At 40.5% G+C, this 16849-nt stretch overlaps 1 protein-coding gene across 14 annotated transcripts in view; it reads left to right on the top strand.

The window, feature by feature from the left end:
- The window catches only part of SIPA1L2 (signal induced proliferation associated 1 like 2), a 236675-nt gene that overhangs the window by 126257 nt on the left and 93569 nt on the right, over window positions 1–16849 (top strand). For all 14 annotated transcript variants that reach the window (XM_048843864.2, XM_048843859.2, XM_048843862.2 and 11 more), the window contains 2 exons: window positions 4002–4176; window positions 16086–16189. In XM_048843864.2, coding sequence (XP_048699821.2) covers window positions 4002–4176; window positions 16086–16189 — 279 coding nt within the window. The remainder of the gene's footprint in view (window positions 1–4001; window positions 4177–16085; window positions 16190–16849) is intronic.

Below are 16849 nucleotides of genomic sequence, written 5' to 3'. Positions count from 1 at the left end.
AATAGTCGGTGACTTTGAGATACAACACTCCTCATTTTTCCTTTTTGATGCCTGATGTTTAGTATTGGGAATTCAGTTCTGTTGTGAAATGTGCTGTCATCGATATGAATATATTATTTTAATATTTCTTTAATGCTTCTTATCTTGCAATAGTTACTGAGGCAAATACAGAAAGCTGTGTATAGAACTACCATGAGATCCTTTTATGATTTTAATCCTCTTAGGTGTTTAATGCATTGAGTTTATTAATCAAGCAAATAGTCTTTCATGGCAACTGAAGGTGATGGCTGGCTGTACAGCCACATTTTTTTTTAAATGTGAACCATGGTCTAGTGGATTAATTTGGTCACCAGGGTAATAGTCATTTGAGAGACTGGTATGTAGGAAATGTTTGTTTGAAGCTTTTCCACAGTTGGAAGCCAGTGCTTGCATGTAATTGTTTCCTCTCATTTTCTACCAAAGGTTTTGTGACCAATGAAATCTAGTATGGCTTATGGAGAATAGTAATTGTTGTGGGTAAATTGTTGTTCCCATGATGACAATAGCAAAATAGATGTGAAATGAATGATTAACCTCTTTCAAGAATATAAATAAAGAATCTGTATTTTCCTGTTTGTTGTGAGAAACAGGCAATTAGATCAACTTCGGATTGACCATAGGTTTTATGGGAAAAGCCACCTGTTCTTCTGGAGATCAGGATGGAATATTTTTAATAATTGTACTTTTTCCGGTGATAGGTTATAGTGTATGTTCTTATTGCATGGGAATCTTTTTGCCCTTCTGTGGCACAAAGGCTGGAATTTACAAAGGGGTCCAAGGGAATTAGTACTCAAATTGCTTTGAAATTCAGTTGATGTTGAGCACCCAAGTTCCCTGGGTTCCTCTGAACATCGCAGCCAAAAAGTTGAACTGTGCAGGATAGAGATCCTGAAGTTGTCATCTAAGCATTCCCTTAATAAATGGAGTGTGATCTGCTTCTCATCAAGCATAACTATGCTGATGTTTATTCAGTAGCTAAAGCATCATCCATTCTGTAATGACTAACAAATATCTTCCCTGAGTCAGAACAGATAGTATTATGAAATTGTTCTCAGTACCAGTGGAGTTAGGCCAGATTTACATCAGTAAAACAAAGTAAAAATTGTCCCATTGATAGGTTTAATTTAATAACCAAGAGTGAAATTCTGGCCCAATAGAAGTCAAGGGACGTTTTGCTACATTCTTTGTCACGAGATGCATAGAATCTGATTCTTTCCAGAGTTTTTAAAAAATATCCATGACTTTTTGAAATTTGAGGATTTTTGTATATGGTGGGTGCCTGTGATAATTAAGCCAATTTTACCGATCATCTTGAGTGCTGGCAAGTTGAACACTAGGCTGCATGAGAGACAAACAGTGCAGGAGCTCAGAAAAGCAGTGACATCACGATGGCACAGAAGATCAGTTTTGCAAACTGGTAATGGGAGATTTTATTCCTCCAGGGGTGATGAGGAGTTTTTCTTTATTTAAAAAAAAAAAAACCCAAAAAACAGCACACAAACCACATAGTTTAACTCTTCGTAACTGCTCAGTCATTTAGTACAAGCACAGCTATTACTAAAATGGGAAGATAAAGGTAATTTGAGGTTTAAAGCCACTCTCATGACACTTGACTCTTTTTGCAATATTTTCATTGCTTGCCTTTTTTTTACCATTTGTAACTCATGACTTTTCCTACCAGTTGTCATGATAAAACATGAGAGTGATACCACACGCATGAATGCCTAATGTGAAGTAGATTTTTGTCACCCGAGTGTGCTTTGACAGGAAGAGTATTATATACTCTTTATTCTACAGACCTAGACAGTAGTCCTGATTTTGATTAAGGAAGTACTTTAGAACTTGATAGTAAATGTGAAAGGTGTGTATGGATAAATGTCTTAAGGGAATCTGATGTGACTGATGATCTCTGTCAGTTTGTGAAGCTCTAATAGCTGGTAGAAAGACTAACAGGACTAATCCACTCATATGGGAGTTTCCTATTTGTTGTCTCATGAATCCAGCTCAAAAAATAAGTCAATACTTTTCTCAAGAAAATAATCCCATCTAATCAAACAATGTTTTAGTATTGAGATTTTAACAACATTCAATTGCAGTCTGATTTTTAGTTTACAGTACACTGTGCTGTATTTCTCCATGTGAAGATGGTCAGAAAATAGAAAATTACTTTTTTGCAAAAGACACGTGTGAGGAAAAAAATTTATTGATGCATATAAAAAATTAATCTTGTGAAAACCTATTTACAGTACTCATTTGAAGCATGTCTTTTAAATGGCTGTTCTCATATAATTAGAAAGGTGGAATGGGGAAGCACTTGACATACAGGGGACCAACTAGCTGATGTTTAAAAGCTAAAAGTATTTGAAAATAGATAAAGCCCTGCACGGATACAAAAAGGTGTGTATGCATCTGAGCCGCAAAAATTGTCTGTGGATATCTGCAGATTTGCAGGGCTCTAAACAGCTCCATGGTAGGGTTGCCAACCCTCCTGGTTTTGCCAGGAGATTCCCGGAATTGGGCTCTATCTCCCAGAGGCTACAGAAGCCAAAGTGGGGCAGCAGGGATGTGCTGGCCGCTTCCGGGAATAGCGCTGGGCCAGGGCAGGCAAGGAGCTTGCCTTAGCCCTGCTGTGCCACTGACCGGGAGCCGCCTGAGGTAAGCACTGCCCAGTCGGAGCCCGCACCCCAAACCCCCAGCCCCAAGCCTCCCTCCCGGTGCCAGCACCCCAACCTACTTCCGCACCCCAATTCCCTTCCCCAGTCCTGAGCCCCCTCCCTCACTCAAACTCCCTCCCATAGCCTGTACCCCGCACTCCCTCTTGCACCCGAAGCCCCAGGCTCAGCCCGGAGCCCTCTTCCACACTTTGAACCCCTCGGCCCCAGCTCAGAGCCTGCACCCTCACCCCCTGCTCCAGCCCAGTGAAAGTGAGTGAGGGTGGGGGAGATTGAGCGATGGAGAGAGGGGGATGAAGTGAGCGGGGCGGGGCCTCGGTGAAGGGGTGGGGCAGTAGGGCAGGGCAAGGGTGTTTGCGTGATTAGAGAGTTGGCAACCCTATCCACAGGTCACTGCGCAGCAGGGACACAGGGCTGTGTCAAGCCCCCAACCCCACTTTTCCCCAGAGACATCCTGTTCTGCCACCTGCTCCACCCCTGCCATACCACCTTCCCCACTCTGGGCAGGGAGGCTACAATTCTGGGTCCTTCTATGCAGCCCTCCACCCTTATGCAGTTATGGCTGCTCTAATACATGTAGCCATTACTGCTTGCTCGTTTAAAGAACTACCCCACCTTCAAAATGGCGCTTGGCTCACTCCCTTCTGGGAGTTGTAGTTTACCTCCTCCCTCCGAGCAAGGTGGAGACTAAAATTCGTAGAATGCCCAACTCCCAGAATGCTGCTGCCTGATTCAGAGAGCCGAATTGGAGCCTGCAGGCTGGGTGACAGCCACTCTGTTTGGGTGAGTGTGGGCTGCAGCGCCCTGAGCGGATACCAAATTTGTATCCACATCCACGCTGCAATCCTCAAAAATAGTCTACGGATACAAAGCAGATATCTGTGCATTTGCAAGGCTCTAAAAATAGATTCCTCGCTGTGTTCCCAGACTGTGAAAGAAGACAGTTGTGCAGCCAGTGCCAATTAAAGATATAGAATTGTAGAGCATGCAATACTGGACACTTCTATATATAATAGATAGTGAAGTCAAAAGTCAAGGATTTATCAACGTGTTCTATCTGTGCTTGAATGCTGACTGTCGACTTTGCTGAATATAGTTTTCTTTGTTATCTTTGGCATCAGAAATTTTCCTCACTTTCTCAAATAATTTATTTGATCGTATTTATTAAATAATCCTTTCCTGCTGTTGCAGAAATAAAATAGTAGTTTTAATAGTTGATTTTTTTGTTTTTGTTTTAGTTTTACTGCTTACCATGTTTTGCCATTTGTAATTTTACTTTTCTTATTTCAGCTGAGTTTTCAGCACAAGATTGGGGTCCTTTATTGCAAAGCGGGTCAAAGCACAGAGGAAGAGATGTATAACAATGAGACAGCAGGGCCTGCTTTTGAAGAGTTCCTGGATCTTCTGGGCCAGAGAGTACGGCTAAAAGGGTTTAGTAAATACAGAGCTCAGCTAGACAATAAAAGTAAGTTGTAATTCTAACATGTGGGAGAAGTCTATAATTCTCCAAAGGTAAGCATCTTTTAAAATTCTGGCTCTTGTTCTATACACCTGGTCCTGGGAGTTAACTAGCAAGAATATATTATAATTTAAATTCCCATAGATGCTATATACAGCATACCTTAAATTTGAAAGGTTAACACTCCTTACTGTGACACAATTAGAGAAACCTTTGGTGCTTCAATCTTCTCTTGCTTTGTCATAGTATCTTTGTGACTAAATTTATACCTATGTTATGTTATGTTTGCAACTATGAAAAAAGAACTATGTTAATATCATTGACTCACATTTTACCATCTTGGTTCTTAGTCTGAAAAGGAAAAGTGAAAGTTTATATATTGTTGAAGATGAAGTGATGGAAAAGGGACAGGTTTCAGAGGAACAGCCGTGTTAGTCTGTATTCGCAAAAAGAAAAGGAGTACTTGTGGCACCTTAGAGACTAACCAATTTATTTGAGCATGAGCTTTCGTGAGCTACAGCTCACTGTAGCTCACGAAAGCTCATGCTCAAATAAATTGGTTAGTCTCTAAGGTGCCACAAGTACTCCTTTTTCTTTTTGGAAAAGGGACAGTTTTCCTCATTTGATGTAGGATTTTGTGAATTAATGTTCATACTTGAAGAAAAACTCAGTATTATCAACAAGACAAACATTTTGCTGTTCTTCATGTAACATCCAAACACATACCTGATTTCTATGGTGTTTCTGTGGTTTGAGATTTGTTTCTAGCTCTTAAGTTTCATTCTCTATAGATCGCTATAGGTCAACAGTGCAAAAAGATTAGAAATTTATTGCATATATTTAGTTTCTGATGAGTTTCTTTTGTTGCTGTTGATATATCTGAAATATGGATATCAACCTAGTCTGTGTACAATGGACATGACAGTTCACTCTGCTGAAGCTCACATTGTTGGCGCATTGCTGTTAACACGTTCTGGCTGGCTCCGTGCAATCAATTTATAACTATGAACACCTCAATTTGAGTTAGTCAAGATGGGTATGGTCAACAGAACTCATCTCTTTTTGTTTGAACTGGTTTTGATATCGTTTTAACATGAGATTCACGTGATTTGGTGAAATGCAGAGTAGATCTCTCTACTGCTTACGTTTATTTAATGCTTCATACTGCTTGGGTTTACTTATTTCTTCTATAATCTACCAAGTGTTAACTTTCAGCCAACCTGACTGTTGAAGTTGGCATGGCCTGCAAACAGATATTGGAATTTACCAATATACTATAGATGACATAACTGGAGCATTTTTCATTAGCATAGTGTATCTTTTTTGAAATAATACTATTGTTACTGCTAGATTTGCAAGGACGCCACATTCCTTTGGGATTTGCCAGGATAATGTTAATACAAATCTGTTCTTGAGAATGGCATGTTTAGTACATTCTGTTTCAGTGAAAAATATTATCCATTTCTCTCGTTTGACGTTAACATACAACATATACATACAACATAACATATAATATATATACTGGTTAACAATACTTAGATCTGGCTTAAATTTTCTGGGATCAGGACACACATTAGGGAAAAAATGGCCAAATGATCTTTTGGATGTTCCACAAGGAGAGTGTGACTGAAAATCATCAGGCACAGTCTACATATCAAAATATATGCTGATACGATGTCATCAAATTTAGTGCCTGCAATTTTCTCAGCACACACTTACCATGATTTGCTGTGAAAGCAAACAGCTGATACATTTTGCCCCGCGGAGTTTAGTAACATAATTCAGGTATGCTACTAACTGCTGTATGTTGTTGAAGACGATAGTGCAGAAAATATGCTATCATATGTTATGTTGCTGTCTGAAAGGGAGTGAAATCAAGATGACTGACAAAAGTTGTCTCTGGTTTTATGGTGAATATATAATTCTGGCTTCAGTAGACCGTTGTCTATTTGTGTAATCATATAATTCTTTTTTGCTGAAAACCATAGTGAATGTCACAGGAGTGCCAAGCTTACAGTTAGAATAAACTAATCTTTCCATATTCTACAGACTGAGAGTTTAAAATGCTCTATGATGATCTGCCTTTTTGTCTATTAGGGTTGCTCTTCCTGCAAGCACCAGACAAAGCAGGCGGCTGCCAAACAATGTTATAAGGGAGCATTGCTCCACTTTAAAAGAGTATGTTCCCTGATTGATCAGCAACGTAACAACGAAACAATGTTAACCGGGACAACTTTAAGTGAGGAGTTTCAGAGTAGCAGCCGTGTTAGTCTGTATTTGCAAAAAGAAAAGGAGTATTTGTGGCACCTTAGAGACTAACAAATTTATTTGAGCATAAGCTTTCGTGAGCTGTAGGTCACGAAAGCTTATGCTCAAATAACTTTGTTAGTCTCTAAGGTGCCACAAGTACTCCTTTTCTTTTTAAGTGAGGAGTTACTGTACTTCCTGTACCAGGCATAATGGTACCATAATGTTTGCTGTTGATGTTTTACATTTTCATTTTTATAGTGCTGTAACTAATTAAACTGATTCCTTTCTTCCATTCCTCAGAAGTTTATGAATTAATGTGACCTTTTCACTAGAGGATTATTTATCCTTCAATCTATCTGTTTCACAGTTTTCACTGTCTACCAGTTTTTATCATACACATTATTCTGATGAGTGTAACTGGATGTATCTGGACCATTCCATGCAGATCTGCAGCATATATTAAATGCAAAAATATACATCAATGCAACATAAAGATCGTACAATTTGAAATATCAAAACCAGAAAATGGAAAAAATTAAGGCAACATTTCTAATTCTGCCACATTGCATACCCTGTATGTTTCATGATGTGTTTTATAACATAAATAGTAATATCATAGGCTACATGCTTACACAGAAAAACAATACTGAAAATACTATGTGCAACAGAGTCACATTAACATTGTTCTTGGAACTTTCTTTTTCACATCTTGAATTTTTCATTACTTTTAATTATGTAACCTTAAGGTGTCAGTAACAAAGCTTTTTACATTTTATTTCCTTATATTTCTTAAAAGGAAGTGAAGGTGGAAGAAATTGCTCTAGTGTTGAAGTTCATATCTCACTGAAGGGAACTGGGGGTCAACTGCTTTTGTTGCTGCCATTGTTTGGATGAAGACGCTTTTCTGTTTTTTCTCCTCTCTCTGTGATGGGAGCCTTGCATGTCGAGCTGGGGTGCCTCTATTGGCCTAGTGCGGGGTTGGTACACCCCATCACCCTGTGGTTTCCCTGTTAAGTGGCTGATTTCTGCCAAGTTGGTCTCGGCCCCTGACGGGGTCACGTAAACAACTAGTCTGTGGTCTCAGGGCAGACGCAACAAACTACCTGCAGCCTCCTGGCTGGGGCAGGCAATAGTACTTAGCAGCAGTCAGACTGCAGCCCCTGGGCAGAGCAAACAAACAGTCTAGAACCCTGCCACCTCCTGGCTGAGGCAAGCAGTAGTACTTGGGGAATAGCAGCAAGCAGGCTGCAGCCACTGGGTAGGGCAAACAGTCTAGAGTTCTGCAGTCTCCTGGCTGGGGCAGCAGTGGTACTTGGTGAATTAGCCCCTGGGCTGGGCAAAACGTCAATCAGTCTATGGCCCCTGGGTGAGGCAGAACAAACAAGCAGTCTATAGACCTTACTTCCCTCTGGGCTGAGACATAGAGCAGGTAGCAGCCTCCTCAGCAGGCAGTGGCTTGGCTTCTCTGGCAGTCTTTGCCATCAGTGAGTCACCTGGAGCATAGTCCAGGTGTTCTGGCTCTACTGCCAGGAGCTGGCAGTGTACGTCTTTCCTCCTCTGTCGCCTGCCCGACTGAGCTGGGCTGCCTCCTTTTATTTGGTTTCTCCATCTGGACTGAAATTTTGCCCTACCACAGAACCTGATACCATACTAATGTGAAGAAGTAGAAGAATTCTTTTGCTGACTCTGCGTCAAAGAATTATTTCATAAGAAAGACACCACCACCCACAACTACCATATTTCTACTGACAGTCATAAGCAAAAAAGAATCATCCGACTGGTCACCCACCAGTGAACAAAACCGCATATTTGATCATTACATCAGGGGTGAAAGTCGGCCGGTATGGGCTAGTACAGCATACTGGTAAGAAGCCGGTACCGTCCAGCATGCAGCAGATGTTAAAGTGCTGCCGTCACTTTAACATCACTACCCCTTTTGCCTCCCACCCCCAGCCCACTCTCCAGCAGAAGACCTGCCGGTAGGGGCCCTACCGACAGGGCCACGAATGTGGGGGTGCAAAAGGGGCAGCTGCCCCAGGGCTGGCAATTTAAAAGATCCTGGGGCTCCCAGCCACTGCCACCCCTACCAAAAGCAGCCAGAGCCCCAGGCTCTTTTAAATTGCCGCCGGAGCCCTTGGCGGTGCGGGCCAGGCAGTGCAGATGGGCTGATGGGGGATGCTGACCTCCATCTCCGCCCCTTCCATCCAAAGCCCCACCCCTTTCTGGGGCCCGGAGCCAGCCCCCGTACCGGTAAGAGATTAATATTACTTTCACCCCTGCATTACATTGATTGCCTCAGGAAAAAAAATTGACAGTGAAATCCTTAACAAATAATGCATCCACCACAATCTCTCCACTGCTGAAAGGACAGTTGTACGATCCCTGAAATTCAACCACCAAATAGCTGTCAAATTGGGTGCCATCGTAGTCCTTGACTCTGATGGCTACATCAATGAAGCCAACCGACATATCTCTGACACGACCTATTATAAAGAACTGAATAAAGACCTTACACCACAATTCACAGAGAAATTTAAGGATAACCTTAAATTCTTCCCTAAACAACTCCAAGAGCAACTCTACTTCCTCATCCCCCACATATCCACTGCAAGGACCTTCTATATGCTTCCCAAGATACACAGACAAGGGAACCCAGGCAGACCCATCATATTTGGCCAGGGACTCTTACTGAAGGAGTATCAGAACTCCAAAAAACCATCCTCAAACCAATCACTGAACAAGGGGGAAATTTCCTCCAAGATGCAACCGACTTCCTCCAGAAACTATGCAACATCAACAAACTCCCTCAGAACACCATCTTTGCTACCGTGGATATCACCTCTCAATGCACAACATCCCTCACTGTGATGGAATCACTGCCTACCTCAATTATCTACAAGACAATGGATGCTCAGATATTCATCCCAAATGCATCGCCAAACTCATCCATTTCATCTGTATTCATAATAGCGTTATATTCAACAACAAATACTGTCCAAACCTTGGGAACAGTTGTGATTACTAGGATGGCTCCCCAATATGCCAATGTCTTCCTGGTCCACTTTGAGGAAGAACTTTCTGGAAAAATGCAATACAGAACTGATATACCTGAGGCATATTGTTTTTCATTTTATGGACAGATGACCTAAACTCCCTCAGATTTCCACCACAATGTCAACAACCACCATCCATCCATCAAACTCATTCTAGAACACACCTATACCAGCATCAATTTCCTGAACACCACTATCAGCTTCCACAATGAAATCCTACAGTCCACTATGTGCAAGAAACCCATTGTGACATTTCCCAGAGTACAATCTGGACTGCTGAATAGCAGTCTCCCGTCAGTTCTCCACCCTGGGATACCTTTTACACTGCTTTACTGGTGTACAGCCACTCCTGGCCAGTTAACACACAGCTTCCAGCCTGTAACTTGCTTCCAGTTGCACAGTATTGAGTCCAGCTAGTTAGCCACTCATGAATTGCACTGCAGAAGAACACCAGCAGATTCTCTAGTCCCAGACTTCCCCACAGAAATGTGTGTGTTGCATTGCCCAGCACCTTTTTGAACAATGCAAGCTCATATAAAGTCTGTCATCTCATCAATGGAAAATGATATACATCAACTTTATTATCCCAAATGGAGTTTCCCCACACACTTATTAGATAAAACAGTGAAACAAGTTTATTGACTACAGAAAGAAAAGAGAGATTTTAAGTGACTACAATTAATGAGGCATAAAGGTCAGATTGATTACAAAAGAAATAAAAGATAAATTGCAAGCTAAATGCCTAATGTAACAAGCTAAGTAAACTTAAAACCAGAAAGAAAAGGAGTACTTGTGGCACTTTAGAGACTAACCAATTTATTTGAGCATGAGCTTTCGTGAGCTACAGCTCACTTCATCAGATGCATACCGTGGAAACTGCAGCAGACTTTATATATACACAGAGAATATGAAACAATACCTCCTCCCACCCCACTGTCCTGCTGGTAATAGCTTATCTAAAGCGATCAACAAGTGGGCCATTTCCAGCACAAATCCAGGTTTTCTCACCCTCCACCCCCCCACACAAATTCACTCTCCTGCTGGTGCTAGCCCATCCAAAGTGACAACTCTTTACATAATCAAGTCGGGCTATTTCCTGCATAGATCCAGGTTTTCTCACATCCCCCCCACCCCCATACACACACAAACTCACTCTCCTGCTGGTAATAGCTCATCTAAACTGACCACTCTCCAAGTTTAAATCCAAGTTAAACCAGAACATCGGGGGGGGGGGTAGGAAAAAACAAGAGGAAACAGGCTACCTTGCATAATGACTTAGCCACTCCCAGTCTCTATTTAAGCCTAAATTAATAGTATCCAATTTGCAAATGAATTCCAATTCAGCAGTTTCTCGCTGGAGTCTGGATTTGAAGTTTTTTTGTTTTAAGATAGCGACCTTCATGTCTGTGATTGCGTGACCAGAGAGATTGAAGTGTTCTCCGACTGGTTTATGAATGTTATAATTCTTGACGTGATTTGTGTCCATTTATTCTTTTACGTAGAGACTGTCCAGTTTGACCAATGTACATGGCAGAGGGGCATTGCTGGCACATGATGGCATATATCACATTGGTGGATGTGCAGGTGAACGAGCCTCTGATAGTGTGGCTGATGTTATTAGGCCCTGTGATGGTGTCCCCTGAATAGATATGTGGGCACAATTGGCAACGGGCTTTGTTGCAAGGATAAGTTCCTGGGTTAGTGGTTCTGTTGTGTGGTATGTGGTTGTTGGTGAGTATTTGCTTCAGGTTGCGGGGCTGTCTGTAGGCAAGGACTGGCCTGTCTCCCAAGACTTGTGAGAGTGTTGGGTCATCCTTTAGGATAGGTTGTAGATCCTTAATAATAAAGGATAATAATCCTTAATAATAAAGGATGACCCAACACTCTCACAAGAACAACACTCTCACAAACATTTTCTCGTGGACATGTTTGACCATTCCTTGTGATGAAATGCAAATTTCTTGTTCATACCTTCCCCCTGTCAGACAATGGTAATTTAACTAAGAAATAGCTCACTTGACTTTGTTTATATCTGTCTGGGAGTGCTGTTACCCAGGGTTATTTGAACTATGGTAACTAGTCTCCGTTTTCCAGGAAATAAATCAGTGGGGGACACAGCAGCACTTCTTTCTGATAAATAATTGGTACACACGAATGCTTCCACGCAGAAATCCTTGTTTTTATTGAATACAAAGCACACATCAAAAATAGCAATAGTCTAGATCACCCCAAATAGATATAGTTACCCAGAGTCAGAGGTGGTGTCAAGTGGCAGCAGCAGTTCTCCAGTGCCCAGCCTTCCTCCTAGCTGCTGGGAAGATTGCTGTCTGTGTCTGATGTCTCTGTCTGCTTGCTCATAAAAAAAAAAAATCTAAACTTCTCCAAAGTGTGCTCTCACTAAACTCTTTATAGGTTTCTTCAAACAAAGCATGTAACTCATAATGGCCCCTAATAGGCTAACAGTTTCCCTAGAAACAGCAAATAATAATTCATTATTCTACTTTCCAGCAAAGTAACTTCAGCAAGAAATTTAAAGACACAGGTGCCCAGACCAAGGTCACCTATCCACACTCCCTTTCATTTTCATGAACCTGTTATTTCACTGTATCTATCCTTGTTAGTAACGCTGCAGCTATTGTTTTTGTTCTGTCTGCCAAGCCAAGGCCAGATTCTTTCTTGCTACATGGTGTCCTCACTTCCAGCTTATGGTGGCTAACTGCACAAGATGGCTGTGGGTTATGTCAAGTCCAATTCTCTTGTAACGGTGCCAGTGTGTCTTTGTCTCTGAAGAACGGGTTTGGACCTGCCTTTCTATTTCTGGAAAATGATACAGCAATGTTATACATAGAAACTTATAACTTTACATACGATGTTGATACACACATTTTACCAGGACAATTATGAGCACATTGTGAGTTTTCAAATGTCACCTCACCAAAGCATGCTTTTGTACAAAATTTATCATAGACTTATAAAAGAGGTGAATATAATGATGTAGACTGTCACACCCATAGATCACCACACTTAGCTCCACAGATCCAGCAACCACCCCAGATGCATGAAGAAATCTGTGACCCACCAGCCAGGCATTCAGATACCACGGAATATACTCCAAAGAGAGAGTCTGGGATACGTACCTTAAAACGGTTTAAACAGTTTTCACTGAACAAATACACTCCACCAGCAAAATAGATTGCATTATGGAACAGGCCATCCTAATTCCCTGAGAGAACCTGCTTCAATACAGAAAAACAAACAAAAAATACTGACAGCACGCTCCTATTTGACACCTCCCATTCCACCCTGGAACCCACATGGGGTGGTATCAAACAATTACAACCTATACTTGATGGGGGACCACATCCTGAAAGGAATCTTTTCCCCAAGCCCCTCTTTTGGCCTTCAAACAACTCTCCAAGCTCATCATCAGAAACAAGCTTCCTGCCAACCAGGACACACCAACTCAAAGTGGCACCAGACCCTGCAGAACAGATGGGAGGCCGGGAGCCAAAGTTTGCCAACCCACTTATTGATGTCAATACTGCAGCCTTTTAAAGTTGCAAAGGCTTTGGTTAGTGGACTAGATTGGCTTGGAAGGAATACTAAAAGAGCAATGCTGCAGATCTGCATGACATTTGACTCATGCATTTCACAAAATGCTATGCCTTACAAGCCAATCAGAAAAATACAATGAACGATAGTACTATAGCACTGGTGTCAGTCCACTACTGTGTAATTTGATCTCTTCATGTATTTCTACCAATGGACCTCATAAGTCTCGAGCCAATATGAAAATATAATGTGCAGAATCAATGGAATCTCTAATAAAATTGAAATAGCCTGTTATCCCCACAGACATGCCAATCTACAGGGGTGCTTTAAAATAAAGAACAATAATAATTTGACAGTGATAAAGCAGGTGACATTCCTATATAAAGTCCTACAAAATCTATGACTACAATAATAATCTATTTTCATACTAGTATTTAAAATGAACGGTGAAATCAAAAGAAAAAGGTCTGCTTATCACGCAGTGTTTAAACTTAAAGTTGTTGAATATGCAGAAGCAAACAATAATTACGCCACTGTTCGTGAATTCTGTATCAATCTGTAGCAAGTAAGAGAATGGTGAAAAAAATAAAACAACACTAAAAGATATGCCAAGAAACAAAAAATGTCCAGTGTGGTACGATTCATTTCCTGAGCTGGAGAAATATCTCAATAATTGGGTTGTTGAATGTTGACAAAATGGGTACATTGTCACTAGAACTGGAATTTGTCTGAATGCTATGCAAATGTCAAAAGATAACAAATACAAGTCAGTAAAGCCATCAATGTTTGTCGCATCAGCGGGTTGGTGTACTCGCTTCATGAACAGTCATAGTCTCTGTCTTCATCAGCGAACAAAGATAGCGCAAAAGCTGCTGAGAGATCTGGAAGAAAAGAATCGAACCTTTCCAAGGGTTTATTATAAAATATCAAAAGGAATATGCATTTGAACTGTCACAAATAGGAAATATGAATGAGACACCGATGACATTCGATCTCCCAAGCAACAGAACGGAAAACAGTTTTAATTAAAACCACTGGCCATGGAAAAAATCCATTTTACAGTGGTTTTAGCGTGTTTGGCAAGTGGATCAAAGCTCCCTCCTGTTTTTAAAAGAAAAACCTTGCCTAAAAATATGAAATTTCCTGCTGGTATCATCATACGTGCACACAAAAAGGGATGGATGGATGGATGAAAGTGGGACTATTGAATGGCTGGAAAAAATGTGGAATAAGAGACCAGGAGCACTTTTCAAGAAACCTGCTATGCTCATTTGGGACATGTTCAGGGCACACAAGACAGATGAAGTGAAAAATGTGGCCAAAAATATGAAAACTACTTTGGTTGTAATACCTGGAGGCTTAACTTCAGTTCTACAACCACTTGATGTCTGCCTGAACAAACCCTTTAAAGAGAGGCTACACAAATTGTGGTCTGAATGGATGTGCTCAGGCATGGAGAAGTTGACAAAAGGTGGGAATCTTATGAAGCCCTATATCAGTCTGGCCAGTGGATAAAGGGTGCGTGGGTGTCCATTCCCTCGGAAATGATAGAAAAATCATTTCGGAAATGCTGTATCAGCAATGCACTTGATGGGTCAGAAGATGATGCCATATTTGATGATGACACAACAGAGGCTGATGATGAGAGGGAATCTGAGTCTGAAGATGACGCTGCTGACATTTACGATGACAATGCAGGTGCAGCTGTGACTGAAGCAGAGTTTAATGAACTGTTTGGTGAATCAGAGACTGATTCAGACTTTGAAGGATTTTAAGACTTTTTAAAGTCTCATATTGTTCTAAGTTACTTGTTTTAAATATCCATTTACTGATTTTAAATATTGACTGTAATTTTGAAAGTGAATACATATTCAGTTATTATAACAGGTTTTTTGTTATTACATTGAAATAATTCTAGCAAAACTTTTGAGTGTTTCTTGTGACGCCAGCTTTTAAAATATAGCAGGGGTTGGCAAACTTTGGCTCCCAGCCCGTAAGGGTAAGCTGCTGGCAGGTTGGGATGTTTTGTTTACTTGGGGCATCTGCAAGCACAGAGCCCCTCAGCTCCCAGTGGCTGTAGTTTACCATTCCCAGCCAATGGGAGCTGCAGGAAGTGGCACCACTTGGCTGGGAAAGGCAAACCGCGGCCACTGGGAGCTGAGTGGCTCCATGCCTGTGAATGCTCCAGGTAAACAAAAGGTCCCGACCCGCCAGCGGCTTACCCTGGTGGGCTGGGAGCCAAAGTTTGCCAACCGCTGAAATATAGGGTTGGCTTATGAAAGAGTCATACAGTTTTTACTATTTTTACTTATCCATCTTGGGGAGGAGGGGGGGTCGGCTTACAAATGAATGGGCAAATGAACGAGTATATACGGTACTTATAATTGTGAGTTTTCATAATGTATCATGAAATAGAATGTAGTTTTGTTTTGTTTTTTTAAAGTCTCAATTGCAGCATTTGTCAAGTATGATAGATAGAAAAATGCTGTCAATATTTTCTGTAGATTAATATATGGCATAGCCAAGTGCCAGTTAAGGAGTTTGTTCTATAAATTTAAAATTGTGAAGTATTTGTAAGTACAATCTATGATTGTTGTTATTATTTAGGGGAAAGTACTGCGTGGGCCATGGTTTGTGTGTTGAAAAATGAAATGTTTGACCACGTTTTCAAAAAAATAGGAATACATTTTGAACCTGTTGCTGGAAGATAGCTAATTTCATATTTAGGTAACTAAATATGTGGCTTGATTTTTCAAAAGACAGGGAGAACCTGCAGTGGCCACTGTCTTCAAAATTAGATCACTCAAACCCCAATCTTGCAAGGAGCTCAGTGTGGACAGCTTCTGGCAAGACCTCCGAGCCCTATTTATGCCTTAATATGGATTTAGGGGCAGATCTTCAGGTGGTGAAAACTGTCATAGCACCATTGAAATCCATTTAACCTACAATTAGGAATCTAAATAGGAAATTTTAGCCATAATATGTAACGAGTGGTGTCTTAAAAGCAGTGTAAAAGTTCTGTTTTACTGACCCTCTTTTTATAATGAAATTTATTTTCAGCTGATTCAACAGGAACTCATTCCCTCTATACCACCTATAAAGATTATGAATTAATGTTTCATGTATCAACTATGCTGCCATACATGCCCAGTAATAGGCAACAGGTATGTTTTCTTAACTCACATTTTTATAGTAATATGTGGAGTTAAATTTAGGGGTGAAAAAAGTTTTTGTTTTTGCTTGAAATTATATTTCTGCTGTACAAAAATATTAATAGTTTATGCAAATTGTGAACATCATTTGGAATCGTGTTTACACAAATCTTATTAAAGCATTAAATACTCTGAGATGTTATTTTAATTTATCTGCATGATTCAGGAACTTATCCTGACTCTTCTATTGCATGCCAGTATTAAATAGTATTGACAACTGTGGAGATTGAAACATTTTTCTAAAACTTAAAACTGGACTAAAATCCATCATGTGGTTAAAATATGTAATAATGTAATAAGGTTTTTAAATGATCCTAAGTAATCTTTATTTTTCATTTCAGTCTTCAAACCTTCTCTTACTGTACTATTTTAACAATAAATGCCTCACCAAAACCCATAAGGCATCTGCTTGTAGAGACAGAAAGCTGTTCAACAAATTTATTTTATGTCTTGAAAATGCTCATTGTTCATAGTACAGCTCAGAAACTCTTAGAGCATTAAGGATGGCTAAAAAAACAACACAGCATCCAAAGTGTGTGGAATCTTGAATAAGGTTATGTCTGTCTTTGCCTGTACTAGATACTGAAGTCATTAAGAATAAATATTTTTTAT

Source organism: Caretta caretta, chromosome 3 (genome assembly GCF_965140235.1).
Source record: "Caretta caretta isolate rCarCar2 chromosome 3, rCarCar1.hap1, whole genome shotgun sequence".
In the NCBI taxonomy this organism is placed as follows: domain Eukaryota; kingdom Metazoa; phylum Chordata; order Testudines; family Cheloniidae; genus Caretta; species Caretta caretta.
This window is presented reverse-complemented; position numbering and strand designations above follow the sequence as displayed.